The 27,827-nt window shown below is 44.0% G+C and overlaps 1 protein-coding gene across 1 annotated transcript; it reads right to left on the bottom strand.

Moving 5' to 3' along the window:
- Positions 1-1,346: 1,346 nt before the first annotated feature.
- LOC112258061 (neutrophil cytosolic factor 1-like) lies at positions 1,347-27,331 on the bottom strand. The gene is made up of 11 exons (XM_024432142.2): positions 27,199-27,331; positions 26,824-26,904; positions 26,444-26,519; positions 23,144-23,309; positions 17,164-17,222; positions 16,641-16,763; positions 8,976-9,083; positions 6,926-7,043; positions 6,638-6,745; positions 4,771-4,946; positions 1,347-2,534 (listed from the first exon to the last, which is right to left on the bottom strand). The coding sequence occupies exons 1-11, from the start codon at positions 27,268-27,270 to the stop codon at positions 2,386-2,388; spliced, it is 1,236 nt and encodes a 411-aa protein (XP_024287910.1). The 5' UTR covers positions 27,271-27,331; the 3' UTR covers positions 1,347-2,385.
- Between the last annotated feature and the right edge of the window lie 496 nt (positions 27,332-27,827).

Below are 27,827 nucleotides of genomic sequence, written 5' to 3'. Positions count from 1 at the left end.
GACCAAAGGACAGATTTCCACCGGTCTAATGTCTTTTGTCCTTGTTTATTGGCCCAAGCAAGTCTCTTATTATTGGTGTCCTCTACTAGTGGTTTCTTTGCAGCAATTTGACCATGAAGGCCTGATTCATTCAGTCTCATCTGAACAGTTGATGTTGATGTGTCTGTTACTTGAACTCTCTGGAAGCATTTATTTGGACTGCAATTTGAGGCTGTTGCATTAGCCGCATTGCATAAAAATGTTTTTTTTTATGCTAGTGGTTTCATTAATTTGGGCTCTATCGCATCCCACCACTGTCCCAGACTATGTTTGGAATATTTATTTCTCGCACAGAACAGAATAGGTCAACCTTTGTACTATGGGGGATAGTAGATTGACATAGGCAAATGCTTTTGCTGTTGATGGTGTTGGAGTCATGCGTGACCACCAGTCGTGGGTGAACAGGGAGTACAGGAGGGTCTAAGCACACACCCGAGGGGCCCCCGAGGGTCAGCGTGGCGGAGGTCTTGTACCAACCCTCATTACCTGTGTCGGCCCGTCAGGATGTCAAGGATCCAGTAACAGAGGGAGGTGTTCAGAGATGAGCTTGGAGGAGACTATGGTGTTGAACGCTGAGCTGTAGTCTATGAACAGCATTCTCACAGTTATTTCCCCTGTTGTCCAGGTGGGAGCAGGCAGTGTGAAGTGCAATTGAGATTGCATCATCTGTGGATCTGTTGAGGCGATATGAAAATTGGGGTGGGTCCAGGGTGTCTGGGATGATGTTGGAGTTCTTGGGAACAGGGACAATGGTAGTCAGCTTGAAACATGTTAGGAGGAGATTGAAAATGTCTGTGAAGACACTTGCCATCTGGTCTGCGCATGCTTTGTGAAGGCACTGTGGTATTCCGTCTGCGAGTGTTGGTCTGTTTAAAGGTTTCTCACATAGTCCATGGAGAGTGAGATCACACGGTCATCTGGAACAGGGGCTTTCACGCAAGACTCAGTGTTGTTTTCCTCGAAGTGAGCAGAGAAGGCATTTAGCTCGTTTGGGAGTTCTGCATCACTGGGCAGCTCACTGCTGGGTTTCCCTTTGTAATCTGTTATCGTCTGCAAGCCCTGCTACATACGACGAGCGTCGGAGCCGGTGTAATAGGATTCCACCTTTCTCCTATATTTTCCTTTTGCATGTTTGATGTCTAATCGGAGGTCATAGTGGGCTTTCTTGTATGCTTCCATGTCTGAGTCCTGTTCTTTGTAAGCAGTAGCTCAAGCCTTTATCTCAGTGCGGATAGTGCCTGTAATCCATGGTTCTTGGTCACTGAGGGGACATCGTCGCTAACGATGAAATAGCAGACTGCACAAAATAATTTCAGACTATATTATTTATTTTGTAGGTTACAAATAGCTTATTTTAGCAAACAAATAAAGAAGCTAATATTCCAAAAACTGCATATGGCGTCGCAAACACATTTACTAACCACACACTTTATAAAAAAGTAACAGAGAAAATGGACACTTAAAAATGTGTAATACACCGGTGTCATTTTAGGGTAACTTATTGTATACTGAACAAAAATACAAACACAACATGTAAAGTGCTGTCACATGTTTCATGACCTGGAATAAAAGATCCCTGAAATTGTGATGGGACAATAAAAAGCCACTCTAAAATGTGCAGTTTTGTCACACGACACAATTCCACAGATGTCTCAAGTTGAGGGAGCGTGCAATTGGCATGCCGACTGCAGGAATGTCCACCAGCGCTGTTTCCAGATAATTGAATGTTAATTTCTCTACCATATGCTGCCTCCAGCATCATTTTGGAAAATTTGTCAGTATGTCCAACTGGCCTCAACCACAGACCACTTGTAACCATGCCAGCCCAGGACCTCCACATCTTCCCCTGCGGGATTGTCTGAGACAAGTCACCCAGACAGCTGATGAAACTGAAGTGCATTTCTGTCTGTATTAAAGCCTTTTTGTGAGGAAAACTCATTCTGATTGGCTGGGCCAGGCTCCCTCAATTAGGGCCTGATGAATGTATTTAAATGAACTGATTTCCTTCTATGAACTGTAACTGAAATGAACTGTCATTGAAATTGTTGCATTTATATTTTTGTTCAGTATACATAAAGAAAACCGATATGAAAATACCCTCAAATAAAAGGTGACATTCTGTACTGTCACCTCATACTTCTATAGCCAAATGAAATGTTTTTGCTTCACTGTCCAAATAAATAGGTAGAGGAGTGTACACTTAGTTAGTCCTATGTGTTTACATTTAGAACAAAATGCAAAGTGCCCTCTATGGTACACATGGTTGGCTTTATCTGCTGATCAGTTTGTATTGCACACATTAATCCATCTTTCTTTGCATTCCATTACTGACACAAAGTTTAAAGCTCAGTTCGTCTTGCGGACGCTGACTTTTTTGCAGGTGTTCTCCGTGCAGCGCTCCATGATGAGTTCAGTACTGGGCCGAGGGGGGATGAAGGGAGCCCCTTTCTTCAGCTCGCCCCCTGGACTAGAGCCTGCTGGCTTTGGGATGTTGTCTGAAAGTCAATCGGTAGAAAACTGTGAAGGCCTTATTTTAGAAACGGTCATTGAAATTGGTAAAAGAATAAACAATGAAATTATGAGAACTATAACAGTTGGTCAATGGATGCAGATATTCCAAATGTTTGAATCCCCATCAGTTATTGATTGAATTATAGCACACACAACATTGTACTGGCAGAGACAAATAATTAAAGGGTTCTGAACTGGCTGATTTCGCCTCAGTTTTCCGCCCTCCTCGTTAATAAATGCAACTGAAAAGACAAGATTTGCATCTTGGAGGTGTGCTTTGATGTGGGTGTGTTTCTTGTGGGGTTTTTCTCACATGGGAAGCATTCGTACATTCACTCTGGCAAAACTTCAACACAGTTAGTCACTCACCCGTCTATAATGTGAAAACAGTCTGCTAGGGAGAGTTAAGAGGTCAGAGTGATGTTCCCTCATTTGTGTCAAGAGATAGCTAGCAAGCTAGCCAAATGTAGCCAAGCTAGCCAACTCTAGCTCGCTGAAGCCTGTGTGCGACTGCGGCAGAATTTGTTTGATGTTGGATCTCTATTGGGCTAACTTCATCATGGTCAGTGTGCGTTCCGAGCAGGTTCAGAGAGAGAATTTATGAATGATCAACCACGTGTGAAGCTGAAACTACATGGAGAGACGCCCGTCAACAGCATGACATTTGTGTTTGAGAGTAGGGAGTGTCAATTTACATATGCTGTGTAGCGCATGCCTACTTAATTGCCATGAAAATCCATAATAAACAGTTGTATTTATGTTCGCTATGGAGCCCCTGGGAATGGCTGTTGGGTGTTCCTTTTGACCTACGTTAGAGGTCCTACGGGAGACACCGTACCTGCCTGGGCTAAACAAAATGCAAAGAGAGTTGTAGCTAATGTACCCAAACAGACGGAAGTTGCTTTTATTTCAGCGCATTTCATTTGTTAACTGCTCATAAAACACTCGCCAAAATAATTATTTAATCTCTTTTTGGTAATGTAAGTGTCAAGATGCTGCGTTAAATCCCCGACCAGGAGTTAGCGTTCTTATAGGGTAATGTGGGTCTACTGGGGTAGGGATGAAAAAGTCTGCGATTTGCATCCATTCAAATTAGCCCAAATTTGCCTTGTTAAATCTCGTTAATTCTCTTAAACTAAATACCGTGACTGTAGCTGGGAATGTTGTTTGAAATGTACGATACAACATCAGTTGGCTGATATCATTAACCTACTGCATACCCCTTAAAAAATAAATAAATGCTGTGTGCAGGGTATGCTATTACCATGCTAACACTCATTAAGACATACTGGCAGCATAGCTAGCCATCTCAAGCAATTGCTGGTTGAAGTAACATTTTAGTGTAATGGAATTGACTGGTGACTATGATATGAATTTTCATCACAACATTTTGACTGCATCTATAAAAAAATATATATTTTAAAAATTATTAAAACGATTGTGTCGTTGTTGCTTGAATTCAGGTGAAGTTGAACTGTTAGATTGGTGTGTACCCCAGTCCCAGATGAGTAGTGTCCCTTTATAGATGTAACAGAAAACCAATGTATTCCATTAAGCCCATTTCAGTCATTACCGGAGTCTTTGAAAGGTCATTACAAACATTTTCGCGGTTGTAAATATTAACATAAAAACGAATGGAACAAGTGAGAGTAGGAAAGAGTAACAAGAGTAAAATGAAAGCAATCAATCCAGTGAAATTTAAGTGACACGTGGAATTTGCACCCCTCAAACACAGGAAATTGTTATCAGAAAAGGAGAAATCCTCAGGTGGGGCAAGCGCATTGCTGCATTTATGGAGACAGCAATATACAGCTTTGCTGTCTGATTGAAAGCCTTTACTGTGGGAGCAAGTCATAGCCAATAAATACTACCCCACCGGAGACCTGGCTTCAAATAGTATCTGTATTCTTTTAAACTCTTAGCAGTGTTTGCTTGAGCTCAATCAATCTATCAAATGTATTTTATAAAGCCCTTTTTACTTCAGCAGTTGTCACTGCTGCTTTACAGCTGAGCTGTAAAGGAGTGCCTGGAGCTGAGCTTGCCTGAAGTGCCACATAAACGGGGTTTGACCTTTGGTACTATTTCATTGGTTCCATTCTGCATTTCAGGCAAGCTCAATAAAGCTTTGAAAGAAAACAATACAGCAATATTTGAACCCAGGTCTGCCCCAATAGGATTTCATACAGTATAAAAATGGCTGCCTGCATCAAAATGGTGTACCTCCGTTTTCCCTCTCCTGCAGGGGAGACTGTGTGGCGTCATTAGAGGTCTTCCTGGGCTGATTGGGCCAGTCGCCTTTCTGCAGCAGGAAGCGGCGACTGTTCCTGCGGTACGTGTTCTGGCTGATGCCCTTGCGCCCTTTACCGTGAATGCTCTGGGCATTGCGGATTGTAGACCTGAAAGCCAAGAGGAGATATATGTCGAATGAGGAAAAGAGAAGTTAAAACAAACCATTAAAAAGTATCAATATTTTATTTAACCATTATTTTGACAGGGATTCAATTCCAAGACCAATATCTCTTTTCCAGATGAGCCCTGTTTAGCACAATACATATAAAAATACAATATACACATTAAACTACGCATCCATATATACTTTGATATACACAACAATACATGAGAAGCAAAACCCAATCATAAAAAACAGACAGTCTTCAGTAAAAAGATCTGAAATGCCTTAGCGGTACCAATTCCTCCAATTTTAAAGTATATTGGAGATCATTCCACACGTAAGGTGCAAGAAAACTAAAAGCAGATCTACCCAACTCAGTGGAAATCATTAGGTATCTCCAGAGTTAGCCATCCCTCAGACCGGGTCTGGTAGCTCATACATCCAGCGGGGTAAAATAAAAAGACTTTGAAGTACTAAATTATCATTTATTTATTTTTATTTTTTTGGGGGGGGGGAATCTGTACTTTATTTATATTTTTGACTTTTACTTTCACATGCCTAAAGAAAATATGTACTTTTTTACTTCCATACATTTTCACTGACATCCAAAAGTACCCGTTACATTTCGAACGCTAAGGCAGGACAGCAATATGGTCCAATTCAAGCACCTATCAATATAACGCATCATCCCTACTGCCTCTGATCTGGCAGACTCACTAAACACAAACACTGTGTTTGTAAATTATGTCTGAGTCTGGGAGTGTGCCCTTGTCTGTCCGTATATATATTTTTTAACAATAAAAAATTCTGGCTTGCTTAATAAGGAATTTTATGTAGAATGTTGTCACAGATCCCTCCGGAACTGTGTCATTACGCACATCTGGTCCCAATTCCCACTGATTGTAATTGTATAAATGTGCTCTTTGTTTCACCATTGGACTGTCAATTATTGTTCCAAAGTCCGTTGATGCGTGTGAGTACCTGTGCTGTGTGTTTTGGCTTTATGTGCCATTGTGGATCGCGCAGATGATTACGGGTCTCGTCCCGTGAGTTAATCATTGTGCGCATGTGTTATTTATGCTCTTTTGTTTTGGGTTTCTACCCTGTGTTTTGTTACGTGTTTGTTTGGTCTTCGTCCCCGTACCTTTACACGGCACACTGTAAAAAAAACTATTACGCATTCCTGCACCTGTCTCCCGATCCTTCATGCCAACGTGACAAATGTACATTTACTCAAGTATGACAATTGAGTACTTTAATTTTAAACCAGATACATTTAGACTTTTATTCAAGTAGTAATTTACTGGGAGACTTTTACTTGAGTCCTTACATACCTTACTTCAAATTAATAATGCAGTAAGGTATGGCGGAAGTTGATGCAGGAGGGCTTTATAAACAAAAAGAGTGCAATGCATCAATCTATGAGACTTCAAAGAGGGCCAGCCTACTTCCTGATACAGAATGCAGTGATGTGTACTGAACCTATCGCCCGTAAAAAAGGGTAGTGCGCTGTGATAACAATCGTCCCATTGCTTCAATACAATAAGAAGCCCATTTGAATTCTTAATTTCTTAACTCAGTTAAGACAAGGTACGCAAGACAAGGTCTTTGTCGGAGTTTCTATGCTTTTATAACTTTGTCTTTATCCATAGAGGATGCCATCCAAAATAAATGTCCAGAAGTTTGTAGGCCTACCGTCTGGGTGGTGGTATCTGTCTTCTAATCACGTTCTCATCCATCTCCTTCTTCTCTCCAGTTTTGTGGAGAAACATAGAGGGGAAGTGTCCTGTCTCCTCTCCTTTCCTATCCAAGACGATACACCCAACAAGCACTTAGAAACACTGTGTGTGTGTGTGTGGCTATATGATACAGCAGTAGCAAATATGTAAGCTACTACTGATCCACACAGCTGCCTGCCTGTGGTCTGAACTTATTACAGAGATGATTAGAGAGCAGGGAAGAGTACAGAATCAGCCTACATACCTGACCACCCACCATCCATCCAGCAGCTTGTGAATGACCTCAATAGTTTCTCCAGTCTCAAGAGTTAGCTCATCATCTTGTGCTGCCTTGTAGGCTTGGGTGGTGATATAGAGTTCTCCTGTGGGGACAAACACACATTGGAATTATGAGCTCAAACTCAAAGCACTTTTGTACCACCTAGACCAGTGGATCCCAATCCCCCCAAAAAACTACTTCCAGCTGCATACACCCTCTAGCACCAGAGTAAGAATGAGGGTGAGATTGCACTCTCAAATGTTTTGACAAAGATTGTATAGGACCAGAGCACAAATAAAATACCATATGTTTAATAAATTTAACCATCTTAGGGTAAAACCTGTCATTTGTTCATTGAAAATTGGTGAATAACTCAGAGCTTTATAGGACCAGAGCACAAATAAAAATGCACATAACTTTGCAATGTTTATTTAACCATCTCATATAAAACATTTGTTCATTGACAATTGTGAATAACTCTCCACAGGTTAATGAGAAGGGTATGCTTGAAAGGATGCACATAACTCTGCAATGTTGGGTTGTATTGGAGAGTCTCAGTCTTAAATCATTTTCCACACAGTCTGTGGCTGTACTTAATTTTCATGCTAGTGAGAGCTGGGAATCCACTCTCACATAGGTACGTGGTTGCAAAGGGGCAAAGGGCATCAGTGTCTTAACAGTGTGATTTGCCAAGGCAGGATACTCTGAGCGCAGCAAATCTGGCAATGGCTTCTGATTAAATTACATTTTCACAGAACCGCTTGTTGCAATTTCGAACCGCTTGTTGCTCTCTTGTTCAGATATCGATAAGTGGACTGGAGGCAGGGCATGAAAGGGATAAAGAATCCTGTTGTTTGTGGGGCGGCAGGGTAGCCTAGTGGTTAGAGCATTGGACTAGTAACCGAAAGGTTGCAAGTTCAAATCCCCGAGCTGACAAGGTACAAAGTCTGTCATTCTGCCCCTGAACAGGCAGTTAACCCACTGTTCCTAGGCTGTCATTGAAAATAAGAATTTGTTCTTAACTGACTTGCCTAAAAATAATAAAGGTTAAAAAAAAGCCTACATTTTGTGCCGCACATTGAATATAGTTGCGGAGAGTGAGGCAAGAAAAATCACCCAGATAGGCTAGTTGTGTGAGAAATTAGTTATCATGCAAGACAAGTGAAAATTATGGTCAGTAAAGATAACTTTAAGCTCATCTCTCTATTAAAAAAACATGTCAATTCCTTGCCCCTTGATAACCAGCGCATTTCTGCATGTTATAAAAGTGTTACATGGTCGCTGCCCATATCATTGCATATCAGCGCAGAAAATACATTAGAGTTCAGGGGGCTTGCTTTAATAACAAAGTTAACCATTTTCACTGTAGTGTCCAAAATGTATTTCAAGCTGTCAGGCATTCCCTTGGCAGCAAGAGCCTCTGGCAGTGTACCCAAGTGGCATCGGGAGCAACTGCTTGCACGCGCGGTACCACTCCACTATGTCTCCCTGTTATGGCTTTTGCGCCATCAGTACAGATACCAACATGAGAAGCTGCTACAGAGAGTAACGGTTAATGTGATTGGATGTTAATTATTTGACTAGGCTACCTGTATTTGACAATGTGTTGTTATTTTCCTGAACACTAGATGGTTTCATTTTATTTTTGGCAGTGAAAGGAGGCTAATCAGGTGAGAAAGAAAAACTCACAAATGTAGAGCACCGTTGGAAAAAAAAATGGACTGTTTGAAAATGTGAAGATAATAAAAAATAAAATAATGTGAATCACATTTTTATTTGGCGTACCCCCGACGGCATTGCTTGGGATACCTGACCTAGAGGAAAGGCTTCACTAGCTTCTCAAAGTTTGTTTAGAATTAGGTTCATATTATACAGACAGCCAACACAAAATCTAACAAACATATCACCTGTGACCTCACTGAAAATAGTGTCACATAGATATTAGATACAAATATAAATCAAAAATGTTGATTGGTTGCCACTAGCCTCCCTTGCTCTTATTTTAGTTAGAGCCCTAGCAGGTGGTGAGACTTGCCTGCATAGTTGGGATCAGCGTCTTCAGGCTCCTCTGGTCCATCAAGGGGCTCCAGGTAAGAGGCGGGCACCCAGCCACGCTTGGTATCACACTGGCAGAACCACCAACCTGCCATGGTAGAAGGGTCAAAAGGTCAGGTGAGCACTAAGCAGGGGCGGCAGGGTAGCCTAGTGATTAGAGCATTGGACTAGTAACCGGAAGGTTGTGAGTTCAAACCCCTGTGCTGACAAGGTACAAATCTGTCGTTCTGCCCCTGAACAGGCAGTTAATCCACTGTTCCCAGGCCGTCATTGAAAATAAGAATGTGTTCTTAACTGACTTGCCTGGTTAAATAAAGGTAAAATAAAAGCACAGAAACCATGTCCATGTAGGGCATGCAATGGTAAACATTTAAAAATAAAAAATATGTGTTTCCTATTGGGAAGGAGGTACTCCCTCCCTGTGTCAGTCGGTTGTCTTTTGTTTCGTGCCTACTAAACACGACCCAGAAGGAGCAGCAGTAGATTCATCAGGAATACCTGAGGGATAACTAGGGGCTTTTCTCAACAGGATTTGCTCAACTCTTCTGTCCTGTTGTCTCTTTTTGAAAAAGGTCAAAGGTAATCGAAGAAAGGCAGCGAGGAGACGTAACTTGGCCGAAAATGCGCTTGTATGAAATTAGACTCCTTCTCCACTCGCTCGTCATCAGGCAAACTACACTTACAGGGGTGGACCCCAAAATAATTGTGTAAAGTAATAAAAACGAATGAAGTTAGTTGTGCAACACATTTTATAGATAAAACGATAAGTAGTGTAGTATGATCTAAAATAAGGACGCGCGACAATGAGGTTCTAGCTCCAGCCTGTTTATTAACCTAACCCTTGTATGTCCTACATAGGTACAGATACCCCCAAGGGACATCCTGCCACATCTTCCCCTCTCCCATGAACAAGAACTCAACATGCATAACCCCTGAAGCATAACTGAAATGCAATTTGGAAACCAGTATTATTCTCTAACATGCTACTTCCCATCCTGAAACAGTATGAAAGCATTAAATCACACAGTATGAACATTAACTTAGGTACAGTCTCTTTTTGCTGGGTATGGTCCCCAACAGTATGTTCTCTCTTCACGTAACATAGTCTTTCAGCCACTCTGGTGGCATCACATTCCTTTTTGGGCGCGCTTGTGGCTCTGTGAGCATTCTCTCTCCTTCACCCTCTTTTTGTGCATTTTCTGTGGCCTCAGTCTGTGTGGCTGGTAGATCTGGAAGAGCTCTGAGGTGTGTTTTGTTCCTTCGTACCTCTTCTCAGCCGGTGTCCACCACATAGGAGTGTGGGGCATCCGCTTTCCTCAGCACTATTGCTGGTGTCTTTGAGCTCTGGCCTCTCCATAGCACAGTGTCTCCGATTAAAGTCTCCAGTTTGCGTTTGTTTCAGCCGTTTGTCCCTCTCAGCGAAGGCCTTCCTGTTAGGCCATCGGGGTTTAAGCTGAGCCGGCAAGACAGGCAATGGGGAACGCAGCATCCTGCCCATCAGGAGCTCGGCAGGCGACGGCCCATGATGCAGTTGTGTAACTCTGTAAGCTAATAGAGCCCTGTATGGATCCTTGTTCTTTTTCAGCAGTCCCTTGACTGTTTTCACAGCTCTCTCTGCCTCACCATTACTCTGTGCATGGTTGGGGCAACTGGTCACATGTATGAAGTCATATTCTGCGGCAAAAGCAGAAAAGGAGCTCGCAGAGAACTGGGGAGCGTTATCTCAAATCAACTCAAATCAAATTTTATTTGTCACATACACATGGATAGCAGATGTTAATGCGAGTGTAGCGAAATGCTTGTGCTTCTAGCTCCGACAATGCAGTAATAACGAACAAGTAATCTAACTAACAATTCCAAAAAAAAAAAAAAAAAAACTACTGTCTTATACACAGTGTCAGGGGATAAAGAATATGTACATAAGGATATATGAATGAGTGATGGTACAGAGCAGCATAGGCAAGATACAGTAGATGATATCGAGTATAGTATATACATATGAGATGAGTATGTAAACCAAGTGGCATAGTTAAAGTGGCTAGTGATACATGTATTACATAAGGATGCAGTCGATGATATAGAGTACAGTATCTACGTATGCATATGAGATGAATAATGTAGGGTAAGTAACATTATATAAGGTAGCATTGTTTAAAGTGGCTAGTGATATATTTACATCATTTCCCATCAATGCCCATGATTAAAGTGGCTGGAGTAGAGTCAGTGTCATTGACAGTGTGTTGGCAGTAGCCACTCAATGTTAGTGGTGGCTGTTTAACAGTCTGATGGCCTTGAGATAGAAGCTGTTTTTCAGTCTCTCGGTCCCGGCTTTGATGCACCTGTACTGACCTCGCCTTCTGGATGACAGCGGGGTGAACAGGCAGTGGCTCGGGTGGTTGATGTCCTTGATGATCTTTATGGCCTTCCTGTAGCATCGGGTGGTGTAGGTGTCCTGGAGGGCAGGTAGTTTGCCCCCGGTGATGCGTTGTGCAGACCTCACTACCCTCTGGAGAGCCTTACGGTTGAGGGCGGTGCAGTTGCCATACCAGGCGGTGATACAGCCCGCCAGGATGCTCTCGATTGTGCATCTGTAGAAGTTTGTGAGTGCTTTTGGTGACAAGCCGAATTTCTTCAGCCTCCTGAGGTTGAAGAGGCGCTGCTGCGCCTTCCTCACGATGCTGTCTGTGTGAGTGGACCAATTCAGTTTGTCTGTGATGTGTATGCCGAGGAACTTAAAACTTGCTACCCTCTCCACTACTGTTCCATCGATGTGGATGGGGGTGTTCCCTCTGCTGTTTCCTGAAGTCCACAATCATCTCCTTAGTTTTGTTGACGTTGAGTGTGAGGTTATTTTCCTGACACCACACTCCGAGGGCCCTCACCTCCTCCCTGTAGGCCGTCTCGTCGTTGTTGGTAATCAAGCCTACCACTGTTGTGTCGTCCGCAAACTTGATGATTGAGTTGGAGGCGTGCGTGGCCACGCAGTCGTGGGTGAACAGGGAGTACAGGAGAGGGCTCAGAACGCACCCTTGTGGGGCCCCAGTGTTGAGGATCAGCAGGGAGGAGATGTTGTTGCCTACCCTCACCACCTGGGGGCGGCCCGTCAGGAAGTCCAGTACCCAGTTGCACAGGGCGGGGTCGAGACCCAGGGTCTCGAGCTTGATGACGAGCTTGGAGGGTACTATGGTGTTGAATGCCGAGCTGTAGTCGATGAACAGCATTCTCACATAGGTATTCCTCTTGTCCAGATGGGTTAGGGCAGTGTGCAGTGTGGTTGAGATTGCATCGTCTGTGGACCTATTTGGGCGGTAAGCAAATTGGAGTGGGTAAAGGGTGTCAGGTAGGGTGGAGGTGATATGGATGTGAGTGCTACGGGGCGGTAGTCGTTTAGCTCAGTTACCTTAGCTTTCTTGGGAACAGGAACAATGGTGGCCCTCTTGAAGCATGTGGGAACAGCAGACTGGTATAGGGATTGGTTGAATATGTCCGTAAACACACCGGCCAGCTGGTCTGCGCATGCTCTGAGGGCGCGGCTGGGGATGCCGTCTGGGCCTGCAGCCTTGCGAGGGTTAACACGTTTAAATGTCTTACTCACTTCGGCTGCAGTGAAGGAGAGACCGCATGTTTTCGTTGCAGGCCGTGTCAGTGGCACTGTATTGTCCTCAAAGCGGGCAAAAAAGTTATCTGTAACCAGGACCTCAGCGACCCCTTGCCTGGATTAAATTGACTTTGATCCATTGATAACACCAGCTGATGTGGTTATGGGTGTCTTTGCTATTTCAATGTATCTTGAGTAGTAATCTACCAATAGCAGATCAGTGTTCATTTTTCCAATAGAACATATCCTCCCCTACCTTTTGCCATGGCCGTTTTGGCAGCTCCGTTGCCATCATTGGCTCCGGATGACAAGGTTGACATTTTGTACAGACCTCACACTGGGCCACTAGCTTGGCAATCTGAGTACTCAGACCAAGCCACCACACTGACTGTTGAGCCCTCAGTCTGCATTTGGTTATCCCCATGTGTCCATCATGCACTCTGTCTAGCATTTCTGGTTGTAGAGTCTCTGGGATAACTCTCCGTTGTCCTTTCATGAGAAGGTCTCCATTACAGTGGAAGTCACTTTGGTGCACCCAATAGGGCTTCAGCAGTTGAGGCAGTTCCTCCTGCCTGGGCCATCCCTTTTTGCACTGCTGCACTATCTGTTGGCAGATGTGGTCTTGTTGTTGCTCCTCTGCAATCTGCTGCAGTTTGGTCTGAGATGCAGGTAGACTGTCCCTTATTGCATTAATGGACACCTATACCTCACCCTCTAGACATTGCTCCTCCTCTGATAATGGATGTTTAATTGGGGCCCTGGAGAGTGCATCTGCTGTGATCAGTGCCTTCCCTGGCACATACACCATCTTGTAGGTGAACCTCAGTAATCTGAGGCGGAAGCGCAGAACTCTGGGAGGCAAGTCGTCCAGTGCTTTTGTCCCTAACAGAGCCAACAGTGGTTTGTGGTCAGTCTCTGCTGTAAACTGCAGGCCAATAAGGTATTGGCTGAGCTTTTCACATGCCCATGTGATAGCCAACACCTCCTTCTCCACTTGAGCATATCATTGCTCTGTGTCGGATAATCTTCGGGAGATATATGTGATTGGACGCCACTCAATGTTGTCCTGCATCTGTGTGAGGACCGCCCCTAGACCAAAGGATGATGCATCTGCTGATACTTTTGTGTTAACATGGGGATGAGCGTGAGGCCAGATCTCTTTAATTTTGTCAAACGCTACCTGTTGCATGTGACCCTATGACCAGTCATTCTCTTTGGCTAGTAAGTCTCTCAAGAGGTTTGGTTGTATCTGAGAACTGTGGGAGGAACTTACCCACATATGTGGCCATGCCTAAGAAGGTCCTGACTTCAGCCACATTCTGGGGTCTGGGCATATCTGTGATGGCACTGATCTTCTCTGGGTCCGACTCTATTCCAGCTGCACTGATTTGGTGCCCCAAGAACAAGACCTCTGATTGTGCAAAAGTGCATTTTTCATTGAGTGTCAGGCCAGTCTCCTGGAGTCGGGTCAGAACTGCTGTGAGCCTTACATCATGTTCTGCTCTGTCCCTTCCGCACACAAGCACATCGTCCACGTGGACTATGACGCCACTCAGCCCAGCCAACAGCTGGGAAATGCGTCTTTGGAAATGCTCAGGACCGGAAGTGATTCCAAATGGCAAAACATTAAAACAGTAACGGCCAAACGGTGTTATAAATGTTGTGAGCGCCCTACTCTCTGATGACAGCAGTATCTGCCAGAAACCTGAGCGGGCATCCAGCATTGTGAAGACTTGTGAGCCATCCAACTGAGCCAGTGACTGCTCCACTGACTGCTCCTCTGCCGAATGCATCATTCAATTTAGTCATGTCCACACAGATCCTTATTTCCCCATTGGCTTTTGGGACCACCACCATCCCTGCACACCAGTCTGTGGGACTCTCTATTTTAGACACTGCCCCAATTTCTTCCATCCTCCCCAACTCTTCCTTTACTCTGGCCAATAAAGGGATAGGCACCCGGCGGGGGGTGGTAAGGGCATAGGGGACAGCATCCTCTTTCAGGCGGATTTTGTAGTCACCTTCTATCCTTCCTAGACCAGAAAACACTTTTGGGAATTTATTTTTGAAAACCTCACCTGGGTCCTCCAGTTCGCGCACTCTCTCAATGAGTTGCAATGCTTCAATTGCTGGCAGCCCCAGCAACAGTCTGGCTAGAGAGTCAATGACGAAGACAGGCTGGATGGCTCTTTTGTCTTTACTCTCCAGTTTAATCACCAAGTGCCCTACCACTGGTTAAATCGAATTACTGGGCCCGTACAGTTTTTTGTTTGTACAGAGCAAAGGGCCATCTTCTCTATAGCTATACAGCCTAGTTGGGATAGCTGTCACTGCTGCCCAAGTGTCTAGCTTAAATGACACAGCCTCTACATTGAGTTTAATGTCTGAATGCCAGCCAACATCGTTTTCTTTTACTTCTCCCAGAAAGTTGCTGTCCTGCTGTACCTCCTCTGAAACCTCATGCATTTGCTTTAATCGACAGACAGCTGAAAAGTGTCCTCTCCTGTGACATTTCCTGCATTCCGCATCCTTTGCTGGGCAATCTTTCCATCTGTGGTAAGGGGATTTCCCACATTTGCGACAAACACTTGAACTAGCTACTGGTGCTGTCTGATTCTGTTCTGTGTTTCCCTCCGTTTTCTTTAGCTCTGTATGAAAATGCATGTATTTCCTCACTCTCTTCGTTCTGCAAGGAGCTGCTGTCGCGCAGTATCGTCTGCTGTCTTTTTACTGTCTCACCCTGCCTAACCTGGTTTACAGCTTGGGACAGGTAAGCTGGGAATCCAACTGTAACTTTTCAGAAAGTGATATATTTCTTATTCCGACTACAATCCGATCTCGGATCAGCTCTTCACTGAGCGCGCCAAACTGACAATGTTCTGCTAGTTTGTGAACAGCTGTGATAAAACTGTTGGTGGTTTCACCCTGCTCCTGTTTGCATATTAAACCTAGCTCTCTCAAAAATAATGTTGTCTCCCTACAAAATGCGTTTCAAAACAGTCTTTAACGGCACTGTAGTTAAGTTTCTACGGTCAACGTTGAAGCATTTAATATATCCTCGGCTTCATCACCCATAGAGTAGATCAGTGTATTAACTTGAAATGACCAATTTTTCACGTTTAAGCCTGACGCTACCCTGTACCTTTCAAAGGGCCTGATCCATTTCGGGCAGTTTTGAATGTCCATACAAACTAAATTCTCTGGGGGACTAATGCGAAATCCGTCAGCACTAGCCACTGGCCTGTCCGTGTTTGCCCCAGAGCCCGTTGAACTTGGAGTCGCAAACCCTGAAATCCCACCAGCTTCTTCCACTTGCAACATGTTGCTTAGCAGTAACTTAGTCCTTGCTCGTTAGCTAGCAAAATAATGATGTGCGCTGTTTTATCTCCAACACTGTGCCCTACCTGCTTTGAAACAGCCTGAATGTATGATTTACTTGGTACGTCCTTCACGTTTATGTGAATTTTAAAACCACTTCTGACCCCATGTAGTACGATCTAAAATAAGGACGCGCGACAACGAGGTTCAAGCTCCAGCCTGTTTATTAACCAAGCATGAACAATTGACCTTGCATGTCCTACATAGGTACGGATAACCCCAAGGGACATCCTACTACAAATAGAATATTGTTTTTAAACATGTGCATGCTTTTCTCCTCTGACAAATTAAAAACCGATTGAAAACTATTCCGCAAAGGAATCAGGTAAGATGCACATGACTATCCTCAATGAAATGTGGCTATCGAGGAGGGGAGGACACTAACAAATTGACATCTCCTCGATCACTTATCGGTTTCCGGGTCACGGAGAAGAGGACAGACTTTTTCCCAAATGAGAAAATGTTGCATCCAGTTCACATTGTCACATGCACACTTTTGTGCCTATTATTTCATGGAAAATGTCAATTGTTCATGCTTGGTGTTGCCATCTAGTGTACACACTAGTGAATACACCACCCTAATATTAGAGCAACTGTATTTTAAGATGGCGTCTGTTCTGACTGGGACCAATAACTTGTTCAGTGATGTTGGGTCTTATTGTCACTCACCATTTGGGCTTTTCTCCACAATCTCCACTAAGTCTCCAGTAAGAAGGTTGATCTCATACTTGGAGGTCTTGCTGTAGTCAGAGATCACCCTGTAGCTTTCCAATATGATGGGGCCAGAGATTTCTGGTCAGATGACAAAAATGACAATGACAATCTGCAGTAGACCTATAAATTAATTATGTGTAGCCATAGATTCTTGAAGAATATAACTTATAAAGGCCTCATAAGCTTAGTTCAACTGACATACCCCATCAGAACCCAAAATATAAGCTTGTTTTACTCCAGTCCTTGTATCCATAGCTCTGTATGAATTTGAGAGTGGTTACATTTCTCCAGCCCTATACCTCAGCTTTTTACTGAAACAGGGGCTTTGTTATTGCTTCAACTGCTGATTGCCACTTTAAATCACTATGGTAGATCTCTTTATTACAGGACTATAGCCCATATTCCCTCACAAGTTTGGCTGGAAAAGTGTTTCTATTAGTGAGTTTATAAAAGGGTAAAGACTAAGACGGGGTCTTACCAGAAGTGTTGCCTCTGGCCTTGTCCGTGGACATCACGATGGTCTCATTTCTTTTGAATCTACAAGGGAAACATGGAGAACTCACTCATTATTCTACACTGAGTGGACAAAACATCTTTCCATGACATAGACTGACCAGGTGAAAGCCATGATCCCTTAGTAGTTGCCAGGCACACTGGTTGAGTGTGTCAAGAGCTGCAATGCTGCTTGGTTTTTCACACTCAACAGTTTCTTGTGTGTCTCAAGAATGGTCCACCACCCAAAGGACATCCAGGCAACTTGACACAGCTGTGGAAGGCATGGTAGTCAACATGGGCCAGCATCCCTGTGGAACACTTTGGACACCTTGAAGAGTCCATGCTCTGACAAATTGAGGCTGTTCTGACGGCAAAAGAGGGTGCGACTCAATATTAGGAAGGTATTTCTAATGTTTTGTAAACTCAGTGTATATAACTTCCGGCGCCGACAGAGATGGCCGCCTCGCTTCGCGTTCCTAGGAAACTATGCAGTTTTTTGTTTTTTTACGTGTTATTTCTTACATTAGTACCCCAGGTCATCTTAGGTTTTATTACATACAGTCGAGAAGAACTACTGAATATAAGAGCAGCGTCAACTCACCATCAGTACGACCAAGAATATGACTTTCGCGAAGCGGATCCTGTGTTCTGCCTTTCACCCAGGACAACGGAATGGATCCCAGCCGGCGACCCAAAAAAACGACTTCGTAAAAGAGGGAAACGTAGTGGTCTTCTGGTCAGACTCCGGAGACGGGCACATCGTGCACCACTCCCCAGTATACTTCTCGCTAATGTCCAGTCTCTTGATAACAAGGTTGATGAAATCCGAGCAAGGGTAGCATTCCAAAGGGACATCAGAGACTGTAACTTTGCTTCACGGAAACATGGCTCACTGGAGAGACGCTATCGGAGTCGGTGTAGCCAGCTGGTTTCTCCACGCATCGCGCCGACAGAAACAAACATCTTTCTGGTAAGAAGAGGGGCGGGGGCGTATGCCTTATGGCTAATGAGATGTGGTGTGGTCACAAAAACATACAGGAACTCAAGTCCTTCTGTTCACCTGATTTAGAATTCCTCACAATCAAATGTCGACCGCATTATCTACCAAGGGAATTCTCTTCGATTATAATCACAGCCGTATATATTCCCCCCCAAGCAGACACATCGATGGCTCTGAACGAACTTTATTTGACTCTTTGCCAACTGGAATCCATACATCCTGAGGCTGCATTCATTGTAGCTGGGGATTTTAACAAGGCTAATCTGAAAACAAGACTCCCTAAATTGTATCAGCATATCGATTGCGCAACCAGGGCTGGCAAAACCTTGGATCACTGCTATTCTAACTTCCACGACGCATATAAGGCCCTGCCCCGCCCTCCTTTCGGAAATGCTGACCACGCCTCCATTTTGTTGATCCCTGCCTACAGACAGAAACTAAAACAAGAAGCTCCCACGCTGAGGTCTGTTCAACGTTGGTCCGACCAATCTGATTCCACACTACAAGACTGCTTCCATCACGTGGACTTGGATATGTTTCGTATTGCGTCAGACAACAACATTGACGAATACGCCGATTTGGTGTGCGAGTTCATTAGAACGTGCATTGAAGATGTCGTTCCCAGAGCAACGATTAAAACATTCCCAAACCAGAAACCGTAGATTGATGGCAGCATTCACGTGAAACTGAAAGCGCGAACCACTGCTTTTAATCAGGGAAAGGTGACCGGTAACATGACCGAATACAAACAGTGTAGCTATTCCCTCCACAAGGCAATCAAACAAGCTAAGCGTCAGTATAGAGACAAAGTAGAATCTCAATTCAACGGCTCAGACACAAGAGGTATGTGGCAGGGTCTACAGTCAATCAGGGATTACAAAAAGAAAACCAGCCCCGTCACGGACCAGGATGTCTTGCTCCCAGGCAGACTAAATAACTTTTTTGCCCGCTTTGAGGACAATACAGTGCCACTGACACGGCCTGCAACCAAAACATGCGGTCTCTCCTTCACTGCAGCCGAGGTGAGTAAAACATTTAAACGTGTTAACCCTCGCAAGGCTGCAGGCCCAGACGGCATTCCCAGCCGCGCCCTCAGAGCATGCGCAGACCAGCTGGCTGGTGTGTTTACGGACATATTCAATCAATCCCTATCCCAGTCTGCTGTTCCCACATGCTTCAAGAGGGCCACCATTGTTCCTGTTCCCAAGAAAGCTAAGGTAACTGAGCTAAACGACTACCGCCCCGTAGCACTCACTTCCGTCATCATGAAGTGCTTTGAGAGACTAGTCAAGGACCATATCACCTCCACCCTACCTGACACCATAGTACCCTCCAAGCTCGTCATCAAGCTCAAGACCCTGGGTCTCGACCCCGCCCTGTGCAACTGGGTACTGGACTTCCTGACGGGCCGCCCCCAGGTGGTGAGGTAGGCAAGAACATCTCCACCCTGCTGATCCTCAACACTGGGGCCCCACAAGGGTGCGTTCTGAGCCCTCTCCTGTACTCCCTGTTCACCCACGACTGCGTGGCCACGCACGCCTCCAACTCAATCATCCAGTTTGCGGACGACACAACAGTGGTAGGCTTGATTAGCAATAACGACGAGACGGCCTACAGGGAGGAGGTGAGGGCCCTCGGAGTGTGGTGTCAGGAAAATAACCTCACACTCAACGTCAACAAAACTAAGGAGATGATTGTGGACTTCAGGAAACAGCAGAGGGAACACCCCCCTATCCACATCGATGGAACAGTAGTGGAGAGGGTAGCAAGTTTTAAGTTCCTCGGCATACACATCACAGACAAACTGAATTGGTCCACCCACACAGACAGCATCGTGAAGAAGGCGCAGCAGCGCCTCTTCAACCTCAAGAGGCTGAAGAAATTCAGCTTGTCACCAAAAGCACTCAAACTTCTACAGATGCACAATCGAGAGCATCCTGGCGGGCTGTATCACCGCCTGGTACGGCAACTGCTCCGCCCACAACCGTAAGGCTCTCCAGAGGGTAGTGAGGTCTGCACATCGCATCACTGGGGGAAAACTACCTGCCCTCCAGGACACCTACACCACCCGATGTTACAGGAAGGCAATAAAGATCATCAAGGACAACAACCACCCGAGCCACTGCCTGTTCACCCCGCTATCATTCAGAAGGCGAGGTCAGTACAGGTGCATCAAAGCTGGGACCAAGAGACTGAAAAACAGCTTCTATCTCAAGGCCATCAGACTGCTAAACAGCCACCACTAACATTGAGTGGCTGCTGCCAACACACTGACTCAACTCCAGCCACTTTAATAATGGGAATTGATGGGAAATTATGTAAAATATATCACTAGCCACTTTAAACAATGCTACCTAATATAAAGTTTACATACCCTACATTATTCATCTCATATGTATACGTATATACTGTACTCTATATCATCTACTCCATCTTTATGTAATACATGTATCACTAGCCACTTTAACTATGCCACTTTGTTTACATACTCATCTCATATGTATATACTGTACTGACACCATCTACTGTATCTTGCCTATGCCGCTCTGTACCATCACTCATTCATATATCTTTATGTACATATTCTTTATCCCCTTACACTTGTGTGTATAAGACAGTAGTTTTGGAATTGTTAGTTAGATTACTTGTTGGTTATTACTGCATTGTCGGAACTAGAAGCACAAGCATTTCGCTACACTCGCATTAACATCTGCTAACCATGTGTATGTGACAAATAAAATTTGATTTGATTTGATCCAGAAGCAAAGGTAACACAAAGGCTGAGTTTCATTCTCTCGTTCATTTTCATTCAAGGATCTGACACAACAGGGTAGGTGTAAGCAATAACGCCACCTAGTTATCACCATATTGCTTTCCCCCCATCCAGTCCTATCAGATCTGGGAAGGGGAGTGAATGGGAGGAGAGGGAACATCTTCCTGGAACGTCTTCTTGGAATGAAACAGGCTGCATTCCGATTCATTACCCTTCTCCAGAAGTGTGCACACTGTCCTCTTCCCCCAAATGCATTTAACCCCCCTTAAAGGGCTATTTACACCCTACGGAGACGGACCCAACGGAGTTGGCTCAGTGTTGCAATGTAATTTTTCATCACAAAAGGGCCAGATCCTTGTAGTGTGGTCCAACATTCTATGTACTCCCGTGCCACATGAAAATTGTAACATACCATATCATGTTACCAAAAGGTGCCCGTTGGTCTAAAATAAGAATACACCCAGCGCACGCACCCGTGTAGATCTACGGAGGTTAAATGTGTGGAAACCTTAAAGTCGATTGATGAGATGGCACGTCACACAGTGATGTAATTTTGAATAGCTCCCTGTATGTTTATGCTAGAGACTTAAGCCATACCCACTCTGGCTGCACGCGTGCGCTATCGTGAGCAAATTGATTTTTTCCCCCCACACCAAATGCGATCACGACACACAGGTTAAAATATCAAAAACTCTGAACCAATGATATTAATTTGGGGACAGGTCAAAAAGATTTAACATTTATGGTAATTTAGCTAGCTAGCTTGCAGTTGCTAGCTAATTTGTCATATTTAGTTAGCTTGCTGTCGCTAGCCAATTTGTCCTGGGATATAAACGTTGAGTTGTTATTTTACCTGAAATGCACAAGGTCCTCTACTCCGACAATTAATCCACACATAAAACGGTCAACCGAATCGTTTCTAGTTATCCCCCCTCCTTTCAGGCTTTTTCTTCTTTGGACTTTATATGACGATTGGCATAACTTTCATAGTATTACCATAACAACGACTTTCCTCAGTTCGTCTTTCAATCACCCATGTGGGTGTAACCAATGAGATGGCACGTGGGTATTTGCTTCTATAAACCAATGAGAAGATGGGAGAGGCGGGACCTGTCGCCGACCCGGGACTGGGGACCCTCGCTGCGGACCCGGACTGGGCATCCTCGTTGTTGTGGGCCCCGGACTGGGAACCCTCATTGTTGCGGGCCCCAGACTGGGCATCCTCGTTGTTGTGGGCCCCGGACTGGGGACCCTCGTTGTTGCGGGCCCCGGACTGGGGACCCTTGTTGTTGCGTGCCCCGGACTTGGGACCCTTGTTGTTGCGTGCCCTGGACTGGGCACCCTCATTGTTGCGTGCCCTGGACTGGGCACCCTCGTTGTTGCGTGCCCTGGACTGGGCACCCTCGTTGTTGCGTGCCCTGGACTGGGCACCCTCGTTGTTGCGGCCCCGGACTGGGCACCCTCGTTGCTGGCCCACTTGGCTCAATGCCCACTTTAGCCCGGCAAGGGCGGAGCTCATGCATAGGATGAACTGAAGAGCGCAGAGCCGGCACAGGATACCCTGGGTCGAAACGGCGCACCGGAGACCAAGCGCGCTGAGCTGCCACAATCCGCCCTGGCTGGATGCCCACTCTCGCATGGCACTTGCGGAGGGCTGGCATATAGCACACCGGGCTATGAGCGCTCCCTGGAGACACCGTGCGCTTTACCGCATAACACGGTGCCTGACCAGTACCACTCTGCTTCTGGTAAGCACGGGGAGTTGGCTCAGGTCTATAGCCTGACTCCACCAATCTCCCTGTATGCCCCCCCCAAAATTTGGGGGGCTGCCTCTCGTGCCTGCTTTGCTCACTTGCCTCATATCACTGCCTCTCAGCTTTAGCTGCCTCCAGTTCCTTTTTCGGGTGGCAATATTCCCCAGCCTGTCTCCAGGGTCCCTTTCCGTCCAGTATCTGCTCCCATGTCCAGGAGTCCTGAACCCTCTGCTCCTCCATACCACGCTGTTTGGTCCTTTGGTGGTGGGTAGTTCTGTACCTGACAGGACTGTTTCGGTTTCTTTTATTCACTTTGTTGTTTTGTTCTAGTGTTCAGTTCAATAAAAGTCATGAACACTTACCACGCTGCACTTTGGTCCGATTCTTCCTCATCAGACGAAGACACCCGTTACACATTCCTTGTTGTTGTACTTACGGCTGTTGAGCGGGTGGGTTCTCGTCCTCCGGTCGGACCTTGAAGAAGTTGCATACCAGCTGGCAGCGTGATATTTTGGGGGGCAGGCTGATGAGAGAGTGACAGTATTCAGCCAGAGTGCTCTGCCTGGTCTCGGTGCTCTTTTGGCTGTCCAACCATTTTGGCGCTGAGGATAGGAGGGACAGAAGGAACATGTAAAAAATTGCAGGTCAATTAAAATGGAATATTCGAAATAACACACTACAGTGTTGGATGTAGATGTTATATGATTATCTCTGAAAAGGTGGACCTTTGCGTTGCACAAGGAACTAAACGCATATTGCAGTTTCCTCTTAATGTATCACACTGTCATTAAATCTACTTGTAAAAATATATATTTGACCTTTATTTAACTACACAAGTCAGTTAAGAACAAATTCGTATTTTCAATGACAGCCTAGGAACAGTGGGTTAACTGCCTTGTTCAGGGGCAGAATGACAGATTATTATTATTTTTTTGCCTGTCCACGAGCATTCTCTTGCCTACCCCCTTTGGATTATTAATAAATATCAAAGACACAAACCATCTGCCTCTCGTGTCTGCATCTGGGTCTTGTCTTGTGCCCTTATACACCTTCCAAATTGGCCAAATCCAGTCAATACATGATATTGTTTAGAGTAAAATCTTCATAGGTATTCTTATTTTCTGGGGAAAATTCTGGTGTTGCATAGTACTTTGAGGTTTGTTCACAACTTCTGCTTCCCCATGTTGCTTAAAACCACTTGAGCCCTATTGATGGTCCTTGTTGTGTTAGTTCAGTGGTTCCCAAACTTTTTACAGTCACGTACCCCTACAAACATTCAACCTCCAGCTGCATACCCCCTCTATCATGGTCAGCGCTCTCTCAAATGATGTTTTTTTGCCATCATTATAAGCCTGCCACACACACACAATACAATACATTTATTAAACATAAGAATGAGTGTGAGTTTTTGTCACAACCCAGCTCGAGGGAAGTGACAAAAAGCTCTTATAGGTCCAGGGCACAAATAATAATAATAAATAATTTTGCTCTTTATTTAACCATCTTACATATAACATTTTATTTGTTCATTGAAAATTGTGAATAACTCACCACAGGTTAATGAGAAGGGTGTGCTTGAAAGGATGCACATAACTGCAGTGTTGGGTTGTATTGGAGAGAGTCTCAGTCTTAAATAATTTTCCACACACAGTCTGTGCCTGTATTTAATTTTCATGCCAGTGAGGGCCGGGAATCCACTCTCACATAGGTACGTGGTTGCAATGGGGAAAAGGGCATCAGTGTCTTAACAGCGTGATTTGCCAAGGCAGGATACTCTGAGCGCAGCCCAATCCAGAAATCTGGCAGTTGATTTTGATTACATTTTCACAGAACTGCTTGTTGCAATTTCGATGAGGCTCTCTTGTTCAGAAATTGGTAAGTGAACTGGAGGCAGGGCATGAAAGGGATAAAGAATACAGTTGTTTGTGTCATCGATTTCGGGAAAGTTCCTGCGTATTTGCCTATCCAACTCACTCAGGTTCTTCGCTATATCACATTTGACATGGTCCATAAGCTTGAGTTCATTTGCACACAAAAAAAATCATACAATGATGGAAAGACCTGTGTGTTGTCCTTGTTAATGCAGACAGAGTACAGCTCCAACTTCTTAATCATAGCCTCAATTTTGTGCTGCACATTGAATATAGTTGCGGAGAGTCCCTGTAATCCTAGATTCAGATCATCCAGACAAGAAAAAACATCTCCCAGATTGGCCAGTCGTGTGAGAAACTAGTCATCGTGCAAGTGGTCAGACAAGCGAAAATGATGGTCAGTAAAGATAACTTCAAGCTCATCTCTGAATTTCAAAAAACGTGTCAATACTTTGCCTCTTGATAACCAGCACATTTCTGTATGTTATGAAAGCATAACATGGTCTCTGCCCATATCATTGCATACTACAGAAAATACATGAGAGTTCACGGGCCTTGCTTTAATAACAAAGTTAACCATTTTCACTGTAGTGTCCAAAATTTCTTTCGAGCTGTCAGGCATTCCCTTGGCAGCAAGAGCCTCTCGAATGCTGCAGTGTACCCAAGTGGCGTCGGGAGCAACTGCTTGCACGCGCGTTACCACCCCACTCTGTCTCCCCGTCATGGCTTTTGCACCATCAGTACAGATACCAACATGAGCAGCAGCTACGTTTGGCTACATACGGACCGTTAGTGGAATTCCTGTGAGAGAGTAACGGTTAATGTGATTGGATGTTAATTATTTGACTAGGCTACCTGTATTTGACATTGTGTTCTTATTTCGCTGAACAGTATATGGTGTCATTAATGTTGGCAGTGAAAGGAGGCTAATCAGGCGAGAGAGAAAAACTCACCCAGATGTATAGCCCCGTTGGAAAATATAAAGGGACTGTTTGAAAATATGAAGATTTTTATTTTATTCATTTAAATTCAAAAATTGTTTTTAAAATATTTTCTAAAAATGTGAATCACATTTCTATTAGGTGTACCCCCGATGGAATTCTCCAGTTTGGGAATAACTGTGTTACTTAATACTAAATAATCACTAGTGGTCACAGCCTTTGGATTAAAAATATGCTGCCTTTAGTGAGAACTAAAAGTGCAAACTGTTTAACAAAAAGCAAAAGTGCAAAATATGTAATACACATACAGAATCCCTACCAATCAGCTTTTAACTGTACAGCACAACAATTGAAGTTATTAATATACTATATAACTATTTAGACTGCATAAGAATAAGATGCACTGTAATTTAAAGAATATATTTTTGATAAATAATTTATGCTTAAATTCAATTCTAGAAAATAAATATATATTGAATAAGGTTATTTTCAAAAAATATTAAAACGAGACAGGATGCTATGGTTTACTGATTAGCATTTATACAAAAAAAGAGAAGTACATTTGTCACATCTGGATAGCAGCTGCAGGTGTTTCCTTATGCGAAGCATTGACTGACAACAAGCACTACCTAGTCTGTTCACCCAAGTGCACACAACACCTACACTTGTTTTGTTTTCAAATGAAGCAAAAATGCAAAGGATACTAGAATTACAACATCACTGCTATAGTAAATTGTCGAGAGATCAATACTTTCTTTATCCATGATTTTCCATCTAGGTGCTCAATGCCCTTTACATGGTAAGGTGGAAATTCACCTCATCCACCACCAATGTGGTGCATAGCAACCATTTGTGCCAGAACGCTAACCACACAACAGTTATCATTGTGGAGAGGTAAGCCATAGAGCAGGTACATGTCCTTACCTGGTAATGCAGGGATGATCCTGTCTTTCTTATCGATGTCACCAGCCTCAATTGGGAACATCTCCATTAGGGATTTCTATAACCCAGACACATTATCAACTAACTGCAGATCAGTGGGGGTAGTAGGGAGGCAGTTATTCGTCATGAATTTCTATATCCCAGGCAGACAGGCACCATATCAACTGACTGCAGATCAGTGGGGCTAATAGTAAGGCAGGCATTTCACAGCCTTTATCTATTTAACAAGCTTTCAGTTATTGAGGTAGCAATGAAATCCCTTCGCCTGCTATTTTCATACAGACAAACACTACACATACACAGTTGTCCAACCTTTCGACTTTCTGCCTCCAGGCTATTAAATTATGTGAGCAGAGACTCACATGAAATGTGTAGATCTCTGGATACCCTCTATAGATCAACTTCTCAGACAGGTTGTTCCATTTCACCATCAGCATGTAGACCTTTGAGAAAGTAATCAAAAAGATAAGTGAAGAACCATCAAATCCTCTACAGCTATTTTGCAGAAATAAAATGGTATGAAAGCAATTTAATGTGAACTAATAATCCTGGTCATTAAAGTTTTCTAAGCAATTGTCTTTACTATTAAGAAGAGACTCGGACTAATAAGCACTTTGAATAGAGAATCTCCATTGAGCATGACTAGGATTAATCTATGTTTGTGAAAACTACCTCATGCATTAACCTCCACTGAACCATTTGGTATTTTGGTCAACAATGATCAAACTCAAACTCACATAGTGCTGACTGGGGAAGAAGCGTTTCTCAAAGCCCAGAAACTCCACATGCCTGACATAGATTTCCTCCATTGTAAGATGCAGAAGAGTAATGATCAAGTCCACAAATGTGCCGAGTGAAAAGTGAAAAGGGAAGAGCTTTTATAGCAACAGTGTGCACTCAGAAAGCAGCCAGCCCCTGTAGTAGGAGGTCCCCAACAGATACCTTGGGTTCCTCACGTAGCTATCACTGGTCATTTAATGAGAAATGGAAATAACTTTGGTTGCATATAGATCCTTTCAATTGCATCATCCATGAGTTCATTGGGTCAATTCATAATTTCCTTTATGAATCATCCATGAGTTCAGAGTTCATTCAAAGGCCATCATCTCAAAGCTATTTCCTTAAGTTATAACGCTGTCACAGTCAATAATAGATACAGTGCATTTCACAACATACTATTTAAAAAATCTCACAGATAATATTTGATTCAAATAAATAAACAGATCACTAAGGGTCTTGTTGTTGTGATTATAGATCTGTATGCTTGCTTTGCCACATTTTTTGCAGTATTACTTTAGTGCCTTGTTGCAAATAGGATGCATGTTTTGGAATATTTTTTATTCTGTACGGGCTTCCTTCTTTTCCC

This window comes from Oncorhynchus tshawytscha, linkage group LG09 (genome assembly GCF_018296145.1).
Source record: "Oncorhynchus tshawytscha isolate Ot180627B linkage group LG09, Otsh_v2.0, whole genome shotgun sequence".
Classification (NCBI taxonomy): Eukaryota; Metazoa; Chordata; class Actinopteri; order Salmoniformes; family Salmonidae; genus Oncorhynchus; species Oncorhynchus tshawytscha.
Note: the sequence above shows the minus strand (reverse complement) of the source record. Positions and strands in the feature narration are given on the sequence as shown.

What these genes read in the sequence shown, in the direction of transcription:
- LOC112258061 (XM_024432142.2), bottom strand. Translation starts at nt 27,270, where the DNA reads ATGGAGGAAATCTATGTCAGGCATGTGGAGTTTCTGGGCTTTGAGAAA. An exon ending in GGCCAGAGGCAACACTTCTG is followed by an intron (nt 16,764 to 17,163) that starts GTAAGACCCCGT and finishes TCATCTGACCAG; the next exon opens with AAATCTCTGGCCCCATCATA. An exon ending in CGCTGATCCCAACTATGCAG is followed by an intron (nt 7,044 to 8,975) that starts GCAAGTCTCACC and finishes TTGTCCCCACAG; the next exon opens with GAGAACTCTATATCACCACC.